This window comes from Salarias fasciatus, chromosome 20, assembly GCF_902148845.1.
Source record: "Salarias fasciatus chromosome 20, fSalaFa1.1, whole genome shotgun sequence".
Taxonomy (NCBI): domain Eukaryota; kingdom Metazoa; phylum Chordata; class Actinopteri; order Blenniiformes; family Blenniidae; genus Salarias; species Salarias fasciatus.
In genome coordinates, this window is record NC_043764.1 from 18,590,469 (window position 1) to 18,609,593 (window position 19,125).

Genomic DNA, 19,125 nt, shown 5'->3' on the forward strand with positions numbered 1-19,125 from the left:
TTATTTCAAGTAAACATTTTTGTTTTAAGTTGCCAAATATCACTTCAGACATCAACGACAACGGTTCTTTATGAAACTGATTGATTTTATCTTCTTATCTTCAGCATCCACCATCGAGCAACACAGACAGAACATTAATACGAAATCCTACGTAACATCACCAAACAAAATCACGAAAATGAGAAATGAACAATGACATATATTATATTTATGGCAGTTAAATAACATTAATTTATGTTCAGCTTTGTACCATATAAGAAACAAATAACATGCAGATACATACTTGAAGATGCAAATTATTTCGGACTCAAAAATCAATTTGGATAATACATGTTTACCATTCGCTCCTTAAATTTTTCATTCCTCAAGAGAAGAGAATATAAATTTCTCTAGATATCATTATTATATATGATATATCAGTCATTACAGCTAAAAATTCCCGTGTACCTCCTCTACATTGTCTTCTTGTTTATTTGTGACAGAAAACTACCAAACTCTCATTATTTCCTCAAATAAATGCAGATTTATCAATTTGCTGATTCAAAAAAAGGCATTATATGCTTAGATATGCATAAACAAAGAATTTTTATGTTCCATCCATCTTCTTTCCTGTTCGGTGCATGCAGGGTCGCGTTGGCAGAACAGAGATAAGTGAGGTCCAGACATCTCTGGATTTCTAAAAGTTGTTAACAGACGGACTGAATCGTTGTTTGTGTGAGCAGCTCAGGTTTTACAACTGAGTTGAAACAATATGATCACATGTTTTGCAGATTCTTTCTTGCTGATTTTACTGGAGGTTTTCTATAGGTGTTCTTATGTACGTAAGTCCAAACTAAGGTTTGGACACAAAACAGATTTGTACATGAGAGAACATACTAGACAAAACAGATGGAACCGGTTGTATCACATGTTCATCTGTTCAGTTCAGTCAAAACAATTTAGAGACTGTTGAAAAAAGGTTGAAAAGAAGCTATCCCATATTGATCTGTTGTAGAGAGAATCAATTTCTCGTCACCTGGAATGGTTTGCCATTAATTAAGGTGTGTCTTGTCAAAAGACAACCGGTAGTATTTTTTGCATGTGAGGTTTGAGTTGTGATGTGTGATGATCTTAGAACACAGCAGGAATTCATCAACTAAGGAAAGAGAAATTCTAGTTCATTGGTAAAGATAAGGTAAAGAAGTTGTAGAATGTAAACAGCTCTACAGGGTTGTCTCACTGTTTTCTAAATGTCTTTTTCATGTAGTTTGAGTAGATTTAATAGTGTATAGTTATTCATTTTATATCCAAGAAAATATTTTGGGAGCGCTGTCTGTTTATTTCTTCACATTATCACATTCTCTCTCTTGAACGCAGACGTTTTGCCTCTGTCTGCCACCAGAGGGCGCTGTCAGATCAGCTAACCTGCACAGGGCTTGGTTTCTCTGAGCTGATTGCATTCTGACCTCATGGTTGTTGCAGACTCCACTGATCCTTGGAATGATGCTATAGACTGTGCCAAGGACCACGGACTGCACAGACTGGGATGTCTGATGTCTTTATTACTCTGGCCCGGTGGATGTTGATATCTACATCGGCTGACAGATATAATCTTCATGCTGGCTTTAATAAGGCCGTACCTCCATCCAGTGTTTGTCAGTCATGTATGAATTACCTTCCCTGTGATGACAGAACAGGGCTCGCGGCCAGACGGCTGTAGAGAGATCGGTGCGTCTTTATAGACAACAGTCGGCCTCTCTGGAGTCTGGAGTTTAACCGGTTCTAACATCACAGCAGCCTCTCAGCACTGCTACTCAGCAATGTCATTTGGGTTATCCCATTGGTCGCCGTGGTTACCTTGACACTTGCAGCACGCTGTGAGCACTACGCCCTGCTTGGGTTGCCATAGTAACAGCGTGATCGACCTTGGAGGTGTTTGACATCCTGATGTTGGTGGAGGCCGAGGGTGGGACAGTTTGTCTGAAGCTGTCTACCAGGAACAATCAATGTTCAGCAATTGATCAATTCTTCCCTCTCAATGTTGGATTTCTTTCTTTCTTCCTTTCCCTCTCTTGTTTCTCCTTCTCCCCTCCCTGTCCCCCTCCCTCTGTCCCCGGGGAGACTTAATACAGACTGTCAGCTTGTCCCTCCTCTCGTCCCATCTCCTCCTCCCTCTCGGTCTCCACCACCACCTCCTCATTCTTTCCCAGCCCTTTTCCTCAAACTGACAGGAAGCGGGAGGCAGCCTTGCCTCATTGTAGTCGTAGATGAGTGAGAGCTCAGCGTGGTGAATGTGGAGGGGTGTGTGCATGCGTGAGTGTTAGACCTTTTTTTTAATCTCTTCTCCCAGGCTGAGTATTGATAGCCATGTGGTGTGAACATCTTCTGTAGAGGGAGAAACAGCGAGGGAGATCACTCTGAATATAAGTAGAGGGCAACACAGCTGAGCTGTCTTTATCTCTTCTTGCTCTGCCTCCCTTTTTTCACCTCTCTCTCTCTCTCTCTCTCTCTCTCTCTCTCTCTCTCTCTCTCTCTCTCTCTCGTGTTTGCATAGTGAACGAAAGCAGTGTGGACTGGAGATGTGTGTGCACATGGCTGTTTGGAGAGGAGGCTAGCATGTGTGTTTTCAGTATGTGTGAATGTGGAGTGTGCTGTGTGAGGGTGCGTGTACTTTGGAGGGGTATCAGCACAGGGGAGTAGAGCAGGGCTGTGGGATCCAGCTGTGGGTCCGTCAGTCTGTCAGGATGGTGCAGCGCTTCAGTCTTCGTAGGCAGTACTCGAAGGTAAGCTTCAAACACACCGAGCCTGATCTTTGTCTTCCCATCACACTGCTGCAGATTCATTCATGACCACAGGCTGAGACTTTGCTGCCAGGAAAGCCTTTTATTATGTGTGTGATCGCTGTGCGTTGCTCTTGCATATCTGTTTCCCTCATCTTTTATCTTGCTTTGTTTCTCTCTGCCTTCAAGGCGTTTGGTGTTGTCCCAGAAAAAGGTTTTTATCACACCATTGAGCGGTTTTGTTGAGTGTAATCAATACTGTAAAAAAAATGACCCTGCTGCTTAGTGCAAAACAAACATGTGTATCAAAAGTCAATTGATGAAAGGATGTATTGTATTTTTCCTCGATTGATTTTTTTTTTCCTCCTTCCTTCTGTCAAACATAGATTATCACTTTTAGGAAGTTTCATCCATACAGTGACATGCCGAGAGGCCCGTCTTTGCACTTTATCTTAACTCCTGTTAAAAAGTAACAGTCTATAGTTCGAGTGGCACTATCCCAAAGGGATGTAAAAAATTTACAAAGTTGATGTTTGATTATTGCTGGTGAGAGAGCTTTTATGAGTCATCTTCAATATTAAGATGCTGACTAAGTGTTGCAGCCGTCCAGGGGTTTGATATGTCTTTCTGCTTCTGCTCTCTTGAAGAGAGAAGGCTGTGCTAAAACTCTTCCGCACCGGGAGGCCAGTGTCCAAAGGGCCTGACGTCTGATCCGCTCCCGTCACATCTCTGCTCTCAGATTGATTGAGAGACAAAGCAGAAGTATAAACCGAGGAGGATGTAAAAGGCCTGGGGTGTAAAAGCATTAGAGTCAGGGTTTACAACTGGTTCAGGACAGATGATAGTGAAATGCTGCAGTTTTTATTCAGGAGTGTCGCGAGGCCAGATATAAGCTACAAACTCTGAAAGAAAAACAAGGTTACCCTTGAGGCTGCTCCTCTGGAACCAAATCTTTCTGTCTGAGCGATTGAAGCCGTTATTGTCTTTGAAGATCACGGCCTCCTCCAGGGCCTGTCTGCAAATGTTCGCTCATCTCGTCCCCTGCCAGTGTGTGATGTGTGGGATTATTGTGCTGAAGTTGTTTGAGAGAGCGAGCCCGTCTCTTTCCCTTAAACCACATCTCCACAGACCCACATGTGTTCCTGCTCACCCCTCATCTCATTTGTCTATCACTTTATTGTTATTATCATTGCAGAAATATCCTGTGATGTTCTCCTTCAGAATCAGCACCAATGGAAAAAAAAAAAAAAATTGTATTTCTATATTATTGAGTATAATCCTTTCGTTTGTCAAATAGTTCTCAAGTTTTTTTGTAACTCAAGAGTTGTAAAACACTCTTAAACTTTACACTTCAAATGTTTATGTTGTTTTAACAACTTTGAGACTGTGCAGTGTAACTCTCTTTCCTGGGTTTTGTTAATAAAACTCCAACTGATTCACTCATCTGCCATTAAATGTAGAAATGTCTTCATCCAGATGGAGTGATTTCCTGTTGCTCACTCGACATCACAGAGTTACAACTAAGCAGCTAGTTGTTATTGATCAGTCTCTCTTTCTTAAAGGTATAATGGATGATTTTCTCAAAAAAAGTCGAAGCCAAACGTCTGTTACTCACTTTTTGAAAAACGCGCATGCGCCAGACCATCCTACCTGCTCTGCTGCTCCTACGAGCACGCCTGACGGCGTTACGCAAGCATTTCTCCAGCGTGATTGACACGTTGGAGGGCCAATAGTTGAGACTCGCATCACGCCATTCATTGGCTAAAACATCGTCCATTATACCTTTAAGTTGATAAAGCCTGTTGTGAAAATCACCAGTCCTTAAAGGATAAGTTCGGTTTAAACAGTTTTCACGTTGTTCATGGAATGAAGTACAACAATATACTCACCCAGAAGGCTTTTCTGATCCAAACAGTGCTTCGGAAGAAAGTTAGATCCAAAATCAAGTGGCGCACATCCATATACTGTTAGCCAATGGGGCATGTATATAGCTCCTCCTAAAACGGCTTTAATCCTCCAAAAACTCATTAGTTTCACCAATATTTCATCGCGGTCCGCTCACGCCTCTCCTCCATGACAGCCTGGTGTCGCGAGATATGTCATATGTGCAGATATATGTTCGATTTGAATATACTGCTTGGCGTCCACGCATATCTAGACACCTACATCTAGACATCTATGTCTATATGTCTAGGCGGTAGTGTGAGGAGAGCTACGGAAGCCGCAGTGTTGTTGTGTGTGTGTTTTTTCGACTGCTGATGCTAACGCATGTTTCTGATACCTGCTCTTGGAATAAACATCCTCACGCTGCCAAACACCTCTGGACTTCTTTCAAGCATATTACAGAGATAAATGTTTTGGTTGTTTTGTTGACCTCTGAACTGAAAGCTTTGTTTATGGCTGCCGCACGCATGCGCATTACGGCTCATTGTTTCCAGGGCAACCTGAGGCTACACACCGTGCTTTTTTTTTTTCCAGTGTAGCGTAAAATGGACGAATATCTGTCTGATGAAAATGTTGTGGAGGAGAACTTTGAATGAGTTTCTCTTTAGCAAAAGCAGCATTAGCATTTAGCGTCGGCAGTTGAAAAAAACACACACACACAACAACACTGCGGCTTCCGTAGCTCTCGTCACACTACCGCCTAGACATGTAGACATAGATATCTAGATGTAGGTGTCTAGATACGCGTGGACGCCAAGTAGTACATTCAAATCGAACATATATCTGCATATATGACATATCTCGCGACACCGGGCTCTTGTGGAGGAGAGGCATGAGAGAACTGTGATGAAATATTGGTGAAACTAATGAGTTTTTGGAGGATTAAAGCTGTTTTAGGAGCGGCTATATACATGCCCCATTGGCTAACAGTATATAGATGTGCGCCACTTGATTTTGGATCTAACTTTCTCCCGAAGCACTGTTTGGATCAGAGAAGCCGTCTGGGTGAGTATATTGTTGTACTTCATTCCATGAACAACGTGAAAATTGTTTAAACCGAACTTATCCTTTAATTTTAGTTCATCTTTATTTAGAATAACACTTTGATTGTAGAAGCGTTCCCTCGAGTATCATGCCATGTTTTCCCTCCACCACCAGCACTCGTTGATTTGCTTGAATGAACCACAGAGGATGAGTTATAAACCATCTCAGTGTCATCTGATCATCTGCTCATGATAGGAACACACTGCATAGTCTATTTATCTGTCACGATTTTTTTTTTCTTTTCTTAATGTCTTCAGCACCACATCTCGTCAAGCCTGAGTAATTGTTTGCTCTATTTTTAATGATTTGATGTAAGGCAGAGTTTTCTGAAAACTGTTGGGGAAAAGAAAGATCCAGTTTAAAGATCATAAAGTCCGAACCACCCTGAAGAGTTTCTGTGTCACAATACGTGGAGTAAAAGAGACCAGACAAATCTCAAATGCAACTGAATTTAAACGGACATATAAAGACCTGATCTTGGCAAGGTACAGGATCTTGTGGCGAGAGGGTTGTTTTGTTTGTGGTGTGTCACTGAGTGATGGGTGTTGCTTAGCTGTAGACTTTTGGCTCATAGAGGCACATAAATTATCAAATTGACAAAGAGGGAATGGGGGTAGGATTCAATAAGCTTTTGACTTCTTCCTACTCCCTTTCGGACATATAAAACATATTCACTGTTTAACTGTGTTGACATGTTCAAAATAAAGTGCACAGTTCAAATCAAGAAAAGAAGTGGTAAATATTTGCAGCGAGATGGAATTGAATAATTTTAAAGTCAAAATCAAGGGAACGCTGGCTATTTTGTTCCAGAATATGGCAGGTGGGTCGATGAAATGACTCTACATGTACTTTGATGTTTGGTAAATAATTTGTCTGGTGATGTAGTTTTTTTATTGGAGTGTGTGAAAATGGCTTATATTCTATTGTGGCCCAGATTTACCTGTTTAATTCCATATATAACATTCCTATATGGAATAACTTCGTTTTTTAAGGCTTAATTTATTCTTATGTAACTTTTTGTTCGATCACTTAAACTCCTACAAATTACTTCCGTTTTACATTTTAGACCATTTCATTCCAAGTGTGGATTACTGTATTTCTATTATATTATCATGATGTTGCAGAAGCTGCTACCGTTTGGTTTGTAGCGTAATCCGTTTGAAAAGGTTTTGGTGTTTTGTGTATTTCTGCTGTTGCTGTTGTCCTTTAAATGAGGGAGAGAGAGAGAATCAGTGGGAGGATCCGAACATCACCTGGTTCCCTGAGGCCTGTTCTGTCCCTGCTAATTTAACATCCTCATAACCGCCTTCTAATGGTCTCTCGCCTCCTCGGGCTGTTGGCTGTGTGTTGATGAAAGTGATTGTGACCTCTGCAAAAAGTTTTTTTAAAAGATAAACAAAAAACACATTGCTCTGTCATCCCCTCTCCGATGTAACTAGCACTGCAAATATTCATTACCCTAAGCAGCCGGTCTCAGCAAACCACCGCCTCCGTGGCTCGCGTCGCACTGAAACAGAAGAGCACAGTCAAACCAGTGTATAATCAAACAAGTCGGTTTCGATTGACTCTGAGCGGAGCGAGAGAGCCATGGGGCTGATGAAACGTGCTCCTCGTCCACGCTGGCGGTGAAGTCATCCCAGCGTGTTTGCTGAGGACCGGCTACCGGAGCTAATTGTTTATCAGACGCTGTACGCGCCGCTGTCAGACTGTGTCATCCTGTTTGTATTTCACGGTTGTAGTTGTCGACGATGAGACGGTTTCACGCCTTTATAGCCAAACGGTGACGGTGCGTGAAGACAGAAATGGGTTTTCCAGGTCTTCTTATTTGCGTGGGCTTTCTGGGAAGAAATAACAAAAATGTCAACCTTGAATACGTTTGCTTTCTTCAACTACTTATCTGGTGTTTAATCGTTTACTGTTGGAGCTGCAATTCCTTTTCCTTTCACTTATCTACAGCCAAAATACTGTTACTTTTTTCATTTATTGTGATCCAAAGAGAATCAAGTTTACTCGTTACAACGCGGACGTGTGTCAGGTGATTTATCTTCAGGAGGGACGCCGGTATCGACTGAATTAATCAGTTCAACGGCTTGTTCCGCTCAGTTATCTCGTCTTATTTCTGGATTTGTCCCTTACTTGCAGTACTTGCAGCTTGTCCATTGTGTGTGTCTGTCTGTATTGGAAGTCTTTAATCACTGCCAGGCTCTGTTAGAGAGAGAGCAGTGTAGAAAAAAACCAAAACAACACACTTTGTAAAGACTGCTGCGCTGCGCTCAGTCTGGACTTGTGATATCAGTTGAGCCAGTGAGTTCTCTGTCATGTTTGCGCTGTGCTCCAGTTGGATGGTTTGCACAGCGGGGGTCAAAACAGCAATCATAATGTGAGGATTCATGCCAGGCTTTGCATGGGGAAGCCAACAAAACACATAATTGATCCAACAATGAGCATGTCTGTCACGGGCAAAGTGATTCCTCTCACCAGCTGATCTCTTTAAAGACTTCAAAATGCAATTAATGAAGGATGTGTGTTCTCATCAGATGATTCACCAGCTCAGAGTTTTTTTTTTTCCTTTGGATCACCTGCCTGTGTGTACTTTTAGTGTTTTTGTATATTTGTGATTTATTGAGAAATTTGCTTTGTCCAGCATGATATGTAATCGGAGAGGATGTTTTCCTAAATGTGCAGATCTGCACAACTGAGCGCTATTTGTGAGTTTTACCTCTTCGCCAGTTTCCCGTACTTCATTATTTCCGTCTCCACGCCCTTTACCTCCTCGCTGTTGGTCTCACTTCTCCTCCTCCTCCTCTCGCTCTCTCTTCATTGCTCTTTCTCTCATCTGAGTCCAGTCCTCAGACGTGGAGCCAGTTACCCATCGCCATGGTAACAGGGCGATTTTCAAAGACGGCCGAAGCGGCTTTGCCCGGCTGAATGCTCGCAGGTCGCCGTCTGATCTTGCAGCCGCCTCGTCAGCCTGTCTGGTGAAATAGCAACCGTATTCGAAAGGCAGGGGAAAAAGGTGCCTTCTAAAATTAGACTCACCGGCAGTTTGACAAATGCAACAACTTCGGGTTCAGCTCTGCTTCTTCTGAACAGCTTCGCGTTTTGTTATTTTATTTCAGGAGGCATGCAGGGATGGCACCGTATCAGTTAAATGTAGGTGATGAAGACACTTCGCTCTGAATGGCTTTACAAAGAGCGCTGAGAAGAGAACAGGCGGCGACGGAGCGTCTGTGTGTGACAGTTAATAGACCTCCACGGGACTTCTGTCTTCCTCTTCAAAAGAAAACAAGCAAACAAAAGCAAACAGCTTTACTTGTTAATGATTTATGTGTAAAATCGAGGAAGTACACTTGAATCATATTTTGTGTGTGTGTGTGTGTGTGCGCGCGCCACCCAACTGTTTGTGTTCCCTTTGAAGCGTATCCCCAGCCTGTTTAATTAGGCTGTTGAATATTCAAGTCATTATACATAAAGGCCAACGCCCCGATCCGCTACTGGCTGCAATTAGCATTCACAACCCCAAACCCACTTCACTATCGCTAACAACTCTGCAGTTGGCGCTTACAAGTGTGATTGAAACTGTTGGGAAATTGGGGTGAATGAAGCAATATTGTGTGTGTGTGTGTGTGTGTGTGTGTGTGTGTGTGTGTGTGTGTGTGTGTGTGTGTGTGTGTGTGTGTGTGTGTGTGTGTGTGTGTGTGTGTGTGTGTGTGTGTGTTGGTCTCGATTAGCAGGATAAGCAGATTTATGGCGAAAGGCCGATAACGGAGGTCATTTTTCCATGTCAGTCAGTTTGATAGGTTTTCTAATCTGGGCCTGAATGAGGAAGGAGTCTGCAGCAGCTCTCCGCTGGTTTCTCTGCCGCTATTAATAGACAGATGTCTGAAGCAGAGCTGATCAGGTTCACTGGAGTCAAGGATGTTGAAATGACCTGCATGAATATCGTCAGGAAAAACTTTTATTATTATTCTTTCTGAGAGGTAAATAATCCACATCTTCTCTCTAGAATCTAGAGGTTTATCATAGAGTCCAGATGATAAATAGCTTTTATGTGTGTGAAAGGATAACACCACCTTAGGGATTTTTCAGGAAACAACTTTAGTCGTGACAGATTTTCCTTCGTCCGTGCATGTGATCATGTGCATATATATATGGCCATGTCAGCAGTGAATCTCTGTGGGTCATCCTTTGTGTATTTATTTTTGGCCTGCAGCTGGTCCTTCCTCTTCTGGTTTGTGGCGTATGCGTGACATTCGTGTGGGTATGCTCGTGTATCTCGGTTGTTTTCTCAGCCGTTCCAAAAACACCACATACTTTGTCAGTAAGTCACTGAGGACGTCCCGGTCAACCCTAACCTACATATCTGATCCTCAGATATGTGGAGCGTTTCTTCAAAAAACAACCAATTTTTTTTTGCATTTCCTGGTAAAAGTTGAAGAATAGAGTTAAAATGTAATTGTTTTACCAAAATTCTTACTAAAACCATCCTGCTCAGTTGATTATTTTCCCTCCGTTTGGCCACAGTTTGACTGCTGCTGTTCCTCACACAGTTGTCTGGCACAGTGATTCTTCAGTGTAAACACTGCTTGCCCTCCCAGAGCCAGCTGTCCGGATTAACTCTGAAAATGACTTCCTCGGCTCGGTGTGTTTGGTTTTTTTTCTCCCCTCGCTCAGCCCGATCAGTCGATTGTTTCCAAAGGGAAATTGCTCTTCTAAGAAATACAGATTGGAGACAAGGCAAACAGGAGATGCGTCCCTGCCACTCCCTGCTCCGTCTATATCATTTGCGCGACTGCGATGAATTATGGATGAGGCTATAGATCGCTGAGCTCAGCTCTGCTCCACTGACCCACTTAGAGCACACGTGCACAGACAATTCAAATCTGATCACGACCTCCAGGGAAATATCATATTTTCTCTCCGCTAATAACCAGAACCGTCCCTCTCATTCTCATGTGTGTCAGCTCGGAGGAATCCTGGGAATGTTTCATTTTCTCACAGTCCACTTATGTTCTGTCCCACTAGCAGGACTCCTAAAATAACCTCACTGATATCATTTTGAGTTATGAAGTCTGTGATAGTTCAGGAAGCCTTATCTTAAAATCACAGATTGGGTAAAGTGTTTTTTTCCTCTTTTTTTTTCCAGTTCGCTATAGACCCACAGATCTTTATCCTTACTTCCTTTGTTTCCCAATCTCTGCCCATCATGCTTTTATAATTTATGACCACACTGCTTGCCTCCATGTCTGCCCTCCGTCTCTCTGACATGCCGTCCCTCCCTCCCTTTTCATACCGTCAAGTCGCTCAGACGTCTTGTTGTAAATGCCTCTTCAGACACGGTAAATGACGCTCGGGTCTGCGAGTGTGTCAGGTGGTATTGGAAGAATGCAATAGAAATGCAAAGGTTTTATTGACAGGAAACCTGTGAGGAAATGAGAAACCAGACAGAGCCGCTCATCATGCAGCGTGTGCTGGCTCCCCCTGCTGGATTGATTCTGTAGTTGACTGGCAAAGTCCAGAAGTGACGCGATCGCTGTCTGCAGAGTGTTCAGGTTTTATTTCTGTATGTTTTATTGGTTTACTTTATGTCCACCCCTTTTAACCAGAGGCCCTGTACAGTTGTAAATTAATCAAATGTGGGTGTGCAGTGAGGCTGCTGATAGATTGATAGCAATGCTTTGCTGCTGAAGCACCTAAATAAAACAAAATAAAACTGTGCCCTCATTAACTTTGATTTACCTTCCCTGTCATGACACATCCGTTCTCAATAGACTTTGAGTAACTGAGTCATAATGGTTCAAAATATATCAGTTTATCCCTCCGTGCGTGGTTCAGAATGTTAACAGCTACATACATTAAGGAGCTATCATCATTGTATTAGAGTGTCCTAAATCAGCAATGAAAAGTAGTTTGTTAAAGATATTTTTAGATCACTGTACTGTTATCTAAATGTTCATTATCTGTCTGTTTCAAAATTTTCAGCTTTTTAGTGTCCAGAGTCGAAGTTCCCTCATCTAGTAAGTGTGTTTAAAAAAGGGGGCAGCAAGAGTCCAGACCAAATAATCCCCTGGGGCCAAAAAGCTGGGACTGTTTGTTCTACATTCTTCATCTTCCTGCTTCTGAATAGGCTGGCACTGTGTTTGGGTTTACATACTGGCTCTTGGTACTCTGAGTATTGTGCAGCATCCAGCCAGACCGACCCTGCGTTTTGGGCCGGTGCCCTTTCCGTTATGTTGCATAACCAGGATGGATTGAGTATAAACAGAAGCTGCCCCAACAAATACCACCAGCAGTAGACAAACACGGCGGCCCTCCACATACTCTGTTTTCCTCCAGCACCTTCAACACATTGTGTTGCTACGCGTACACACTCTGCTTCGACACACACACACACACACAAGTGACAGAGATGAGGCCGGTCATACGTAGTAGGGCTGGTTAATCTGTACAATGTCCCGATTCGATTCGATTGCGATTATTGAAGTCCCGATTCGATTACAAACCGATTTTCGATTATTAACGATTTTCGATACCGATTATTGATTTTCCATTTGACAGCAGTAACCCAAATACACCACAAAGATATTGCACCATTAAAACAGTTGGCTGCTGAATTACTTAACTTCTCTTTTATTGAACAACAATTCAAAGAGCTTTCTGTAACTTCAAAATGATCTGTTCTTACTTAACACATGTAAAAAAAAGAATAAAAAACAAAACATGGAAAATGTTTGTAAATAACCATAATTTAATTTAAATGTTCAATTTCCATTATTGCTGTCTTTTATTTTATTGAGCTGTACTACCGATATTTGTTTGCTGTAAGCGGAAATGAACTTCCGGTTTTGATATGTGATACTTTTATTTTGATAGCACTGTTTCCTGTAAAGACGTTTTTTGGTGAGGCTGCTTGACGACGGTTGAATGAATGGAGCGGAGTTTGAAACGGAACGGAGAAACCAGTTTTGTATTTTTGTTATTTCATTGTATTTTGTAATTAGCAGCCCCCTAGTGAGGCACAAGCTCTTACGGTGAAGATGAAGATTTACTGCCTTTAAATCCGAAGTTTTCATCAGTTAAAGTGTCATCCTTCAGTGGGTGGCAGGTTACAACGTTTTTCCTTTGGAGGTCTTGAATTTGTGTTTAGGCAGTTCTGATAAAATAAAGGGGGAAAAAAGGCAATTACTAGCAGCCTATATTATGAATTGCATTTTCTTATTTTAGAAATGCATTTGAAGTCGTTTGCGTACCGAGTAGAGCTCGCCTTTGCTCCAACACATGAGTGGCTGTGGTGCTGCGGTGATCCGTCTGACTCCGCCCAGATATGTAGAAAGTTGCCAAGCCCTGCAGCAAGGTTCATATTTGAGACATTGTCGGTGACGAGAACAAGGTCATGTGTCTCCGTCTCCCCATTCGTCTGCCACAGCTTGGATAAACTCGCACATGTTTGCGCCTGTGTGGAGAGGTTCGGCTTGCTTGCTAGTGGCTGCTTTCTCCTCCATTTCACCGCTCCCTCGCTCTAGCCGCCGCACGCACCTGAGGAACTCGGTCCGCGCTCTACGCACGATCTAATTTTTACAAAATAAAATAATGGGAAATGAATCAATTTTTGAAAATTTAATAATCGATTCGTGCTCGTCCATAAACATATTCGCGATTAATCAATAATCGATTTTTTTCACCACCCCTAATATGTAGGTGGAGTGATGGCCGTGATGCTGAGGATGAAGGTCAGTGAGGAGGGAGGACACAGAGTACAGAGGGCATCCCAAGATCAAATTCAGATACCTTGACCAAAGCTTCATATTGTGTATTTTTAACACTGATCTTGACAAATGTTTATCCCGAGGATTTCTTTATTCACAAGTAAATCGAATTGAAACAGTTCACACAAAACAATTTGTGGTCGTTGAAACTGCTGAATTGCTGCATTGTACTCATCTGACCTAAAAAAGTTACCGGGAATTGAAAATTCCCTTATGATTATGTACAAATGTATCTACCATAGTGCAGTAATTTTGAAGGCCTGTTGTGTGAACCCATGTTTTTAATGATCATTTCTAAACAATGGCGCTGGCACTGTGACCTCTCTGACGCAGGACTGATGCTGTTCACGATTACATTTCCAAACAGACCATGAGAAGACGTGATCATTTGGCTTGTTGTCGTTGTCATTTGTTTGTCTTCCTGCCTGCCGGAATATGCCCGTGTTGGAATTGGCTCCTGAGATGTTTCACGCTCTCTGACCTCGCCAGTCATAATAGCCTCTGTGTATAAAGTGCCCAGGGGTTTATGTAACTGCTAATAGGGCCATTGATTATCCTGCAGCACAGACTGGGAGGGAAGGGACAGCCAGTGTTGGGAAGGGGGCTTCTTTTAATGGAAAAGGAATTGTTTAAAAGAGCCAGAACCCCGAGTCATGGTTGTCTCCTCTTTTAGGCTTGAGTTACCATCGGCCCATGCAGACAAAGCTCTTGCTCTTCTGTCTTTACGTAACCTCTCACACCACTAAAGCATGCCGCAGCAGAACTAATCCGAACTTGCTGTCACATGGCGGGGACTGTGGTTTTGGCACGGTAAAGCAATATTTTTGTGTGATTCTTCACTTGGGTGCATAATTTTAGGGAAGCAGAACAGCTACTACATGATGTCCCAAATGAAAAAAAAAAAAGTGAAACCCTTTGTTCAGTTTTCACATTTTCTCGTTGGATTTTACATGCAATCCATTCTTTCTCCTCTCTCTAACCCCAGACCACGTATGTCCACACCAGACTCATCTCTGTCCCCCCTGAATTCTTGCTAAACTATCTGGCTGGGAACCATCGCCCTGGCTCATGCCCAGTCCTCCGCTCTGTTCTCTGCATGACAATGAGCGTTATGTGTTATTAGGTCTCTGTAAAGTCAATCAGGAGAGATTCACAAGCTGTCTCCTGTGCCTTTGTGCTGGAAGTCGTCAAGGGCGGGACAGTATGTCTGTTAAACTTGTATAAGATGTTTAAAATTCTTGTAATACCCTAAAACAAAATAATAGCAACAGTAAAACATTTGAAATAGTTTCTTTTACCACGGCCAATTTCCCCGGATGTGTACTACTGCTGGGCGGCGGTCCAAGTCCGTCTGCCGGGCAGCTATATATCTCGATAAGCGTTTCTGCCTTGGATTGAACTGATACATCACCAGTTCAGCAGTTCCTGTTCCCCTGAAGACAGATGAGAAATGCAATTTGAGTAAGAAAGAAATGTTTTGTGGCACATTCATCACCCTGGCTCACTGCATCGTATTGGAGCCACATGTTTCCCAAACCTATTAAATGAGAAGATGTGTCTCAACAGGTTGGGACTGACCTTGTGTGAACAAGTGTAGTTTGTGTTCTCTGACACACACACACACAAAGACACACAGTTTGTTTATATGTGTCACATTAACTTGGCGCTCTCGCCTCATAGAGTCCACAAACACGCCTGATGGTTATTCCAAATTGCCCCGAGGTGTGAAAGTGAGTGTTACACGTATTATTTTGGTTGAAAGTTCAGTTTTAGCTCACTGTATTTGATTGTCATTTACCCAACAAGCGAAACAGTAGAGTGACCTCAACGTTTTTAAAGCACTAAGATATAAAGAATGAAAAGTGGATTCAACAACAGGCAAAAAATTACAACCAAACAAGAGATAATTCTCCAACAAAAATAGACAGGAAGCAGGATATTAGTCATGATGAAGAAAATGTGTTCATAGTTTCATCATTTGATTTGCCCTTTTGGATCCTGTTGATCTGTTTGACCTTTCACTGTCAGTTTCTCTTGTGTTGAGATTTCCTCCATGTTTTAACAGCGAGGCTTTTCAGTTCAGCCATGATATGGACGGGAGGTTGCTGTTTTTCCCCTCCTAGGTGGAATCTGGTCATTCACACCTCAGTTCTATCTGAGATTAAATGTTCTTTCAGCATTTGACAGGTTTATTACCTTTTTATTACAGGTTCAAATATTTAAATAGGTAACAGGGGTCATTTCCCACTTTAAGCTGATTTATCTTGGTTATTTATTTATTCTTGTTGGCTTAAGATGGCTCATTTTAGAAAGTTTTTGTTGGTGTTTTTGCTGTAATTCTATCTGTTTCCAGCTTCATATACCTCACAGTTTTTCACTCCAATCTGCTGGTGGTCTTCATGGATTTCCCTGCATTTTCTATGTGTTCAGTCACAAGTCTTCTATCATTTTTACAACACACTCGGCTGTAGAAGATGGAGTGTGGCAGATTTGAGTTTCTTGGTGGTCTGTGGAGCAGAGTTGGCTTCTCTGTTCATGCGAACTGTGTTTGACCTTTTTCCTCGGCTCGCTTCTCTTGTCTTTGCCATTTTCTGGAATTGTTTTTGACCGGCTCGCTCCAGATCTTTTGTGGAGCAGGGCTGAGGTCAGTTACTCTTCAGTTTGTACAAGTGCCCCAACAAAGATAAGATCAGGTTTAATTGATCACATGTGATAGGAACACCTACGCTGATATTAAGGACTTGGCACAGACTGCATGTTTTGTCTGTTTTAATGTCCCTTTTCATTCTTGTAACAACAATTTAGCCAACTTTTTATGCAGTGGCTGTACGTACCTTCTGAAACTCTAAAATAGATTGCTCGTGTCTTGCTTAACATTTAGTTATCATTAATTTCTGTGTGTAAACGGCACCTGAGGCAAGCCACAGCTGTTCTCTCTGTCCCGTAATTTTGACTAACTAATGTCGCCCTAATGAGGTACATCTCCCCCCGAGGCCAGCATTCTCATTTTATGTCCTTTTCCAGTATCCGTCACTTGTCAGGACGTGCATACTGCCCCCCTCCTCCCACCCCCACCAGGATTCTGTCATTGCAGAGTCACTCTGCCATTTGCAGTATGCCATTAATCCTGGTGGAGAATGTGAAAAGAAGTTGAGTCACCCTGAAAGAGTGAGTATTCCTGGACGGCCCGGAGTGGCTGGGATCCACATGGCCTCCGGGGGATACTTTAGGCTGAAATGACACCGACACTCACGCTGAGAGGAACCTGATAGGCGGACAGTCCCGTGTTGGATTCAGCTGAATGACTTCAGATCAACAGTTAAGTCAGCTGTAAGGAAAATCGTGCTCGATGTATGAACTTCCAGTCAGTGCCGTCCACAAGCAGTTGTCTTGATTACAGTATTAGTGAAAGATTAGTGAAATGAAATAGCTGTATTGATTTATTGACATTTACCATACCACATTTTTTACAATATAACCTTTTGCTTTGTACCAGGGTCAAACCAGCATGTCACACTTCTATCTGAGCAAGTTTAGTTTGTTCTTATGTAAGAAGCCTTTGCCCCCCAATCCTCCCCTCTCTCTCTCTCTCTCGCTCTCTCTCGCTCTCTCTCAGGGCCCCCAGACTCCTCCCGCTCTCTCATTAAAGCCTATTCATGGCCTCTTCTCCCCCCTCCCTCCTGTCGGCTTCTGCTCAGAAGTCTTTAGTGGCCCTTGTCCTGCCTTACCCCTCACACCCCCTACCTGCTTAGCTTTTTTCTCCCTAATTGCTTTGGAGCCATTTTAAAGTGATGGCTCGGAAATCCACTTTATTTTTTAGGTTTGTTTTTAAAAAGATAATTATGCTAAGCAAACAGTGCAAGCGGGAGTGTTTTAAGGTGACTTGAGATTTCAGCTTCAAAATAGATAATTTGTAATTTACCTGTCTGAATGAAATATCTGTTTACAGAGTAACAGATTTTCTCACCAAGCGAAGGCTGCTTTTAGATGTGGATACATAAACATGTACGTAACACGGTAACAACATCAGTCTTGTGTGTGCACTTAAACGTACTTTTGAATAGCAGCTTTGTAATCATCATATGACTGAGTAATCTGTGGTAATCCAGGTCTTTTCTCTTGTTTTCTATCTTAAGCGGAATATTTTCATTCACTTGCACACGTGTACCTTTAATTATGCAATCCACTTTAAAGCAGAGCCCCACTCTGAGCACAGTTCAGCTGGTTCAGTATGTACTGTTTGTCATATCTGTCTTTCCCAGCCTGTTAGCACACACAGATGGAGGAAGGCGACTCATTAGAGTGTGATCAGTCAGGAAATTGATTGGCCAAGACAATCACACTGTGTAATAATTGAGACGAGGGAGAAGAATCTCCTCCTTTATTCTTTCTGCCTGAGAGCTACCCAAAGTTTTGGAGCCGAAATGGCCCAGAAACTCTAGCTCAAGTCCCCCCCTCCCATCATGAAGCCTTCCCACAACCCCTCTCTCCTTTGCTCCCTCTCTCTCTCTCCCTCCGTCTCCCTCTCAGTGACAGCTCCTGGTGGGCTCTTTTTTCCCTGCCTGCTCCCGTGCTCCCCTCACATCCGTCTTCTGGGTCTCTGCCTCTCTGTTCTCCCCCTCTGAGGATTTTATACCCGATGGACTCTTTTGAACACTCAACTTCACAGCAGACCCTTTCTTCTTTCACTCCTGCCTGCATCCAACCTGGCGAGCCTTCATACAGTTTACCGCCTCTGCCGGCGTGCCTGCTGGAGCGCAGACGTGCGTTCCATAGGCGCCCCGACTCTGAAGGGTGTGCAGGGTTTGCGCTGACGCGTGCTGGAGGACTTTGAGGAACGTCTCTCTCTTGGATCTGAAGGTGTCAAATGGTTCAACACAGGAGATCTTGAGCTCTCTAAGCTGTTCAGTCGAGCTAAGTCTCTGATTCCTTCTTGTCAGTTGAAGTCTTTGTCCAGTCGAGTTTGGGTCGAGTGGACTTTGTTTGGATGGACTGTCCTGAGTGATGAGAGCTCCTCAAGTGCAAGGCCGCTCCTCTCCTCCTCCTCCCCCAACTGCAGTTGTCTTCTGTGAGACACACAAATAGATAAGCAAACTGAATTCCAAGCGGCACGCATGCGTCTCTCGGCCATGGAGGTCATCCTCAACCTGGGAACTGCTGACACCTCTCCACTTCCTTCCCCTACCACTGTGAGTCTCCTCTTGGATTTGTGAACGTTTGCATTATTTATATTTTCTCAGTTGATTTATTCTTCATGTTTGAGGATAAATCAGTCACCACTGCAGTAAATCAAGTATTTGTTTATATTGATCTACTGTTTAAATGTCTGTATTGAAACTCAATACTTGTTGAAAATATGACAGGTGTTTTAAAAACATTGAAGCCACAAAACCTCCTGATGTGAAAAACATTTTGCTTGACCTCGCTGTTATAAGAGTAAAACATTAACAGAGGGTTTTTGTTGTTGTTGTTGTTCACGCTCTGCTGCCAATGTGTTTCCTTCTTTTACTTATGAGTAGGAAACACTTTTATAACACCTTCTGAAATCCTGGGGAAATGGATTAGCAGGCACCTGTGTGTGTGTGTGTGTGTGTGTGTGTGTGTGTGTGTGT

General features: G+C 42.8%; 1 protein-coding gene across 4 annotated transcripts in view; it reads left to right on the forward strand.

Moving 5' to 3' along the window:
• Positions 1-19,125, forward strand: part of tmcc1a (transmembrane and coiled-coil domain family 1a) — a 43,866-nt gene that overhangs the window by 13,457 nt on the left and 11,284 nt on the right. The window contains exon 1 of one of the 4 annotated variants that reach the window (XM_030118389.1): positions 2,308-2,762. The exons of the other annotated variants lie outside the window; for them this stretch is intronic. Within the exon in view, the coding sequence (XP_029974249.1) occupies positions 2,619-2,762 (144 nt within the window). The 5' untranslated portion in view covers positions 2,308-2,618. Of the gene's footprint in view, positions 1-2,307; positions 2,763-19,125 lie in introns of those variants that run through there. 4 annotated transcript variants of the gene reach the window in all.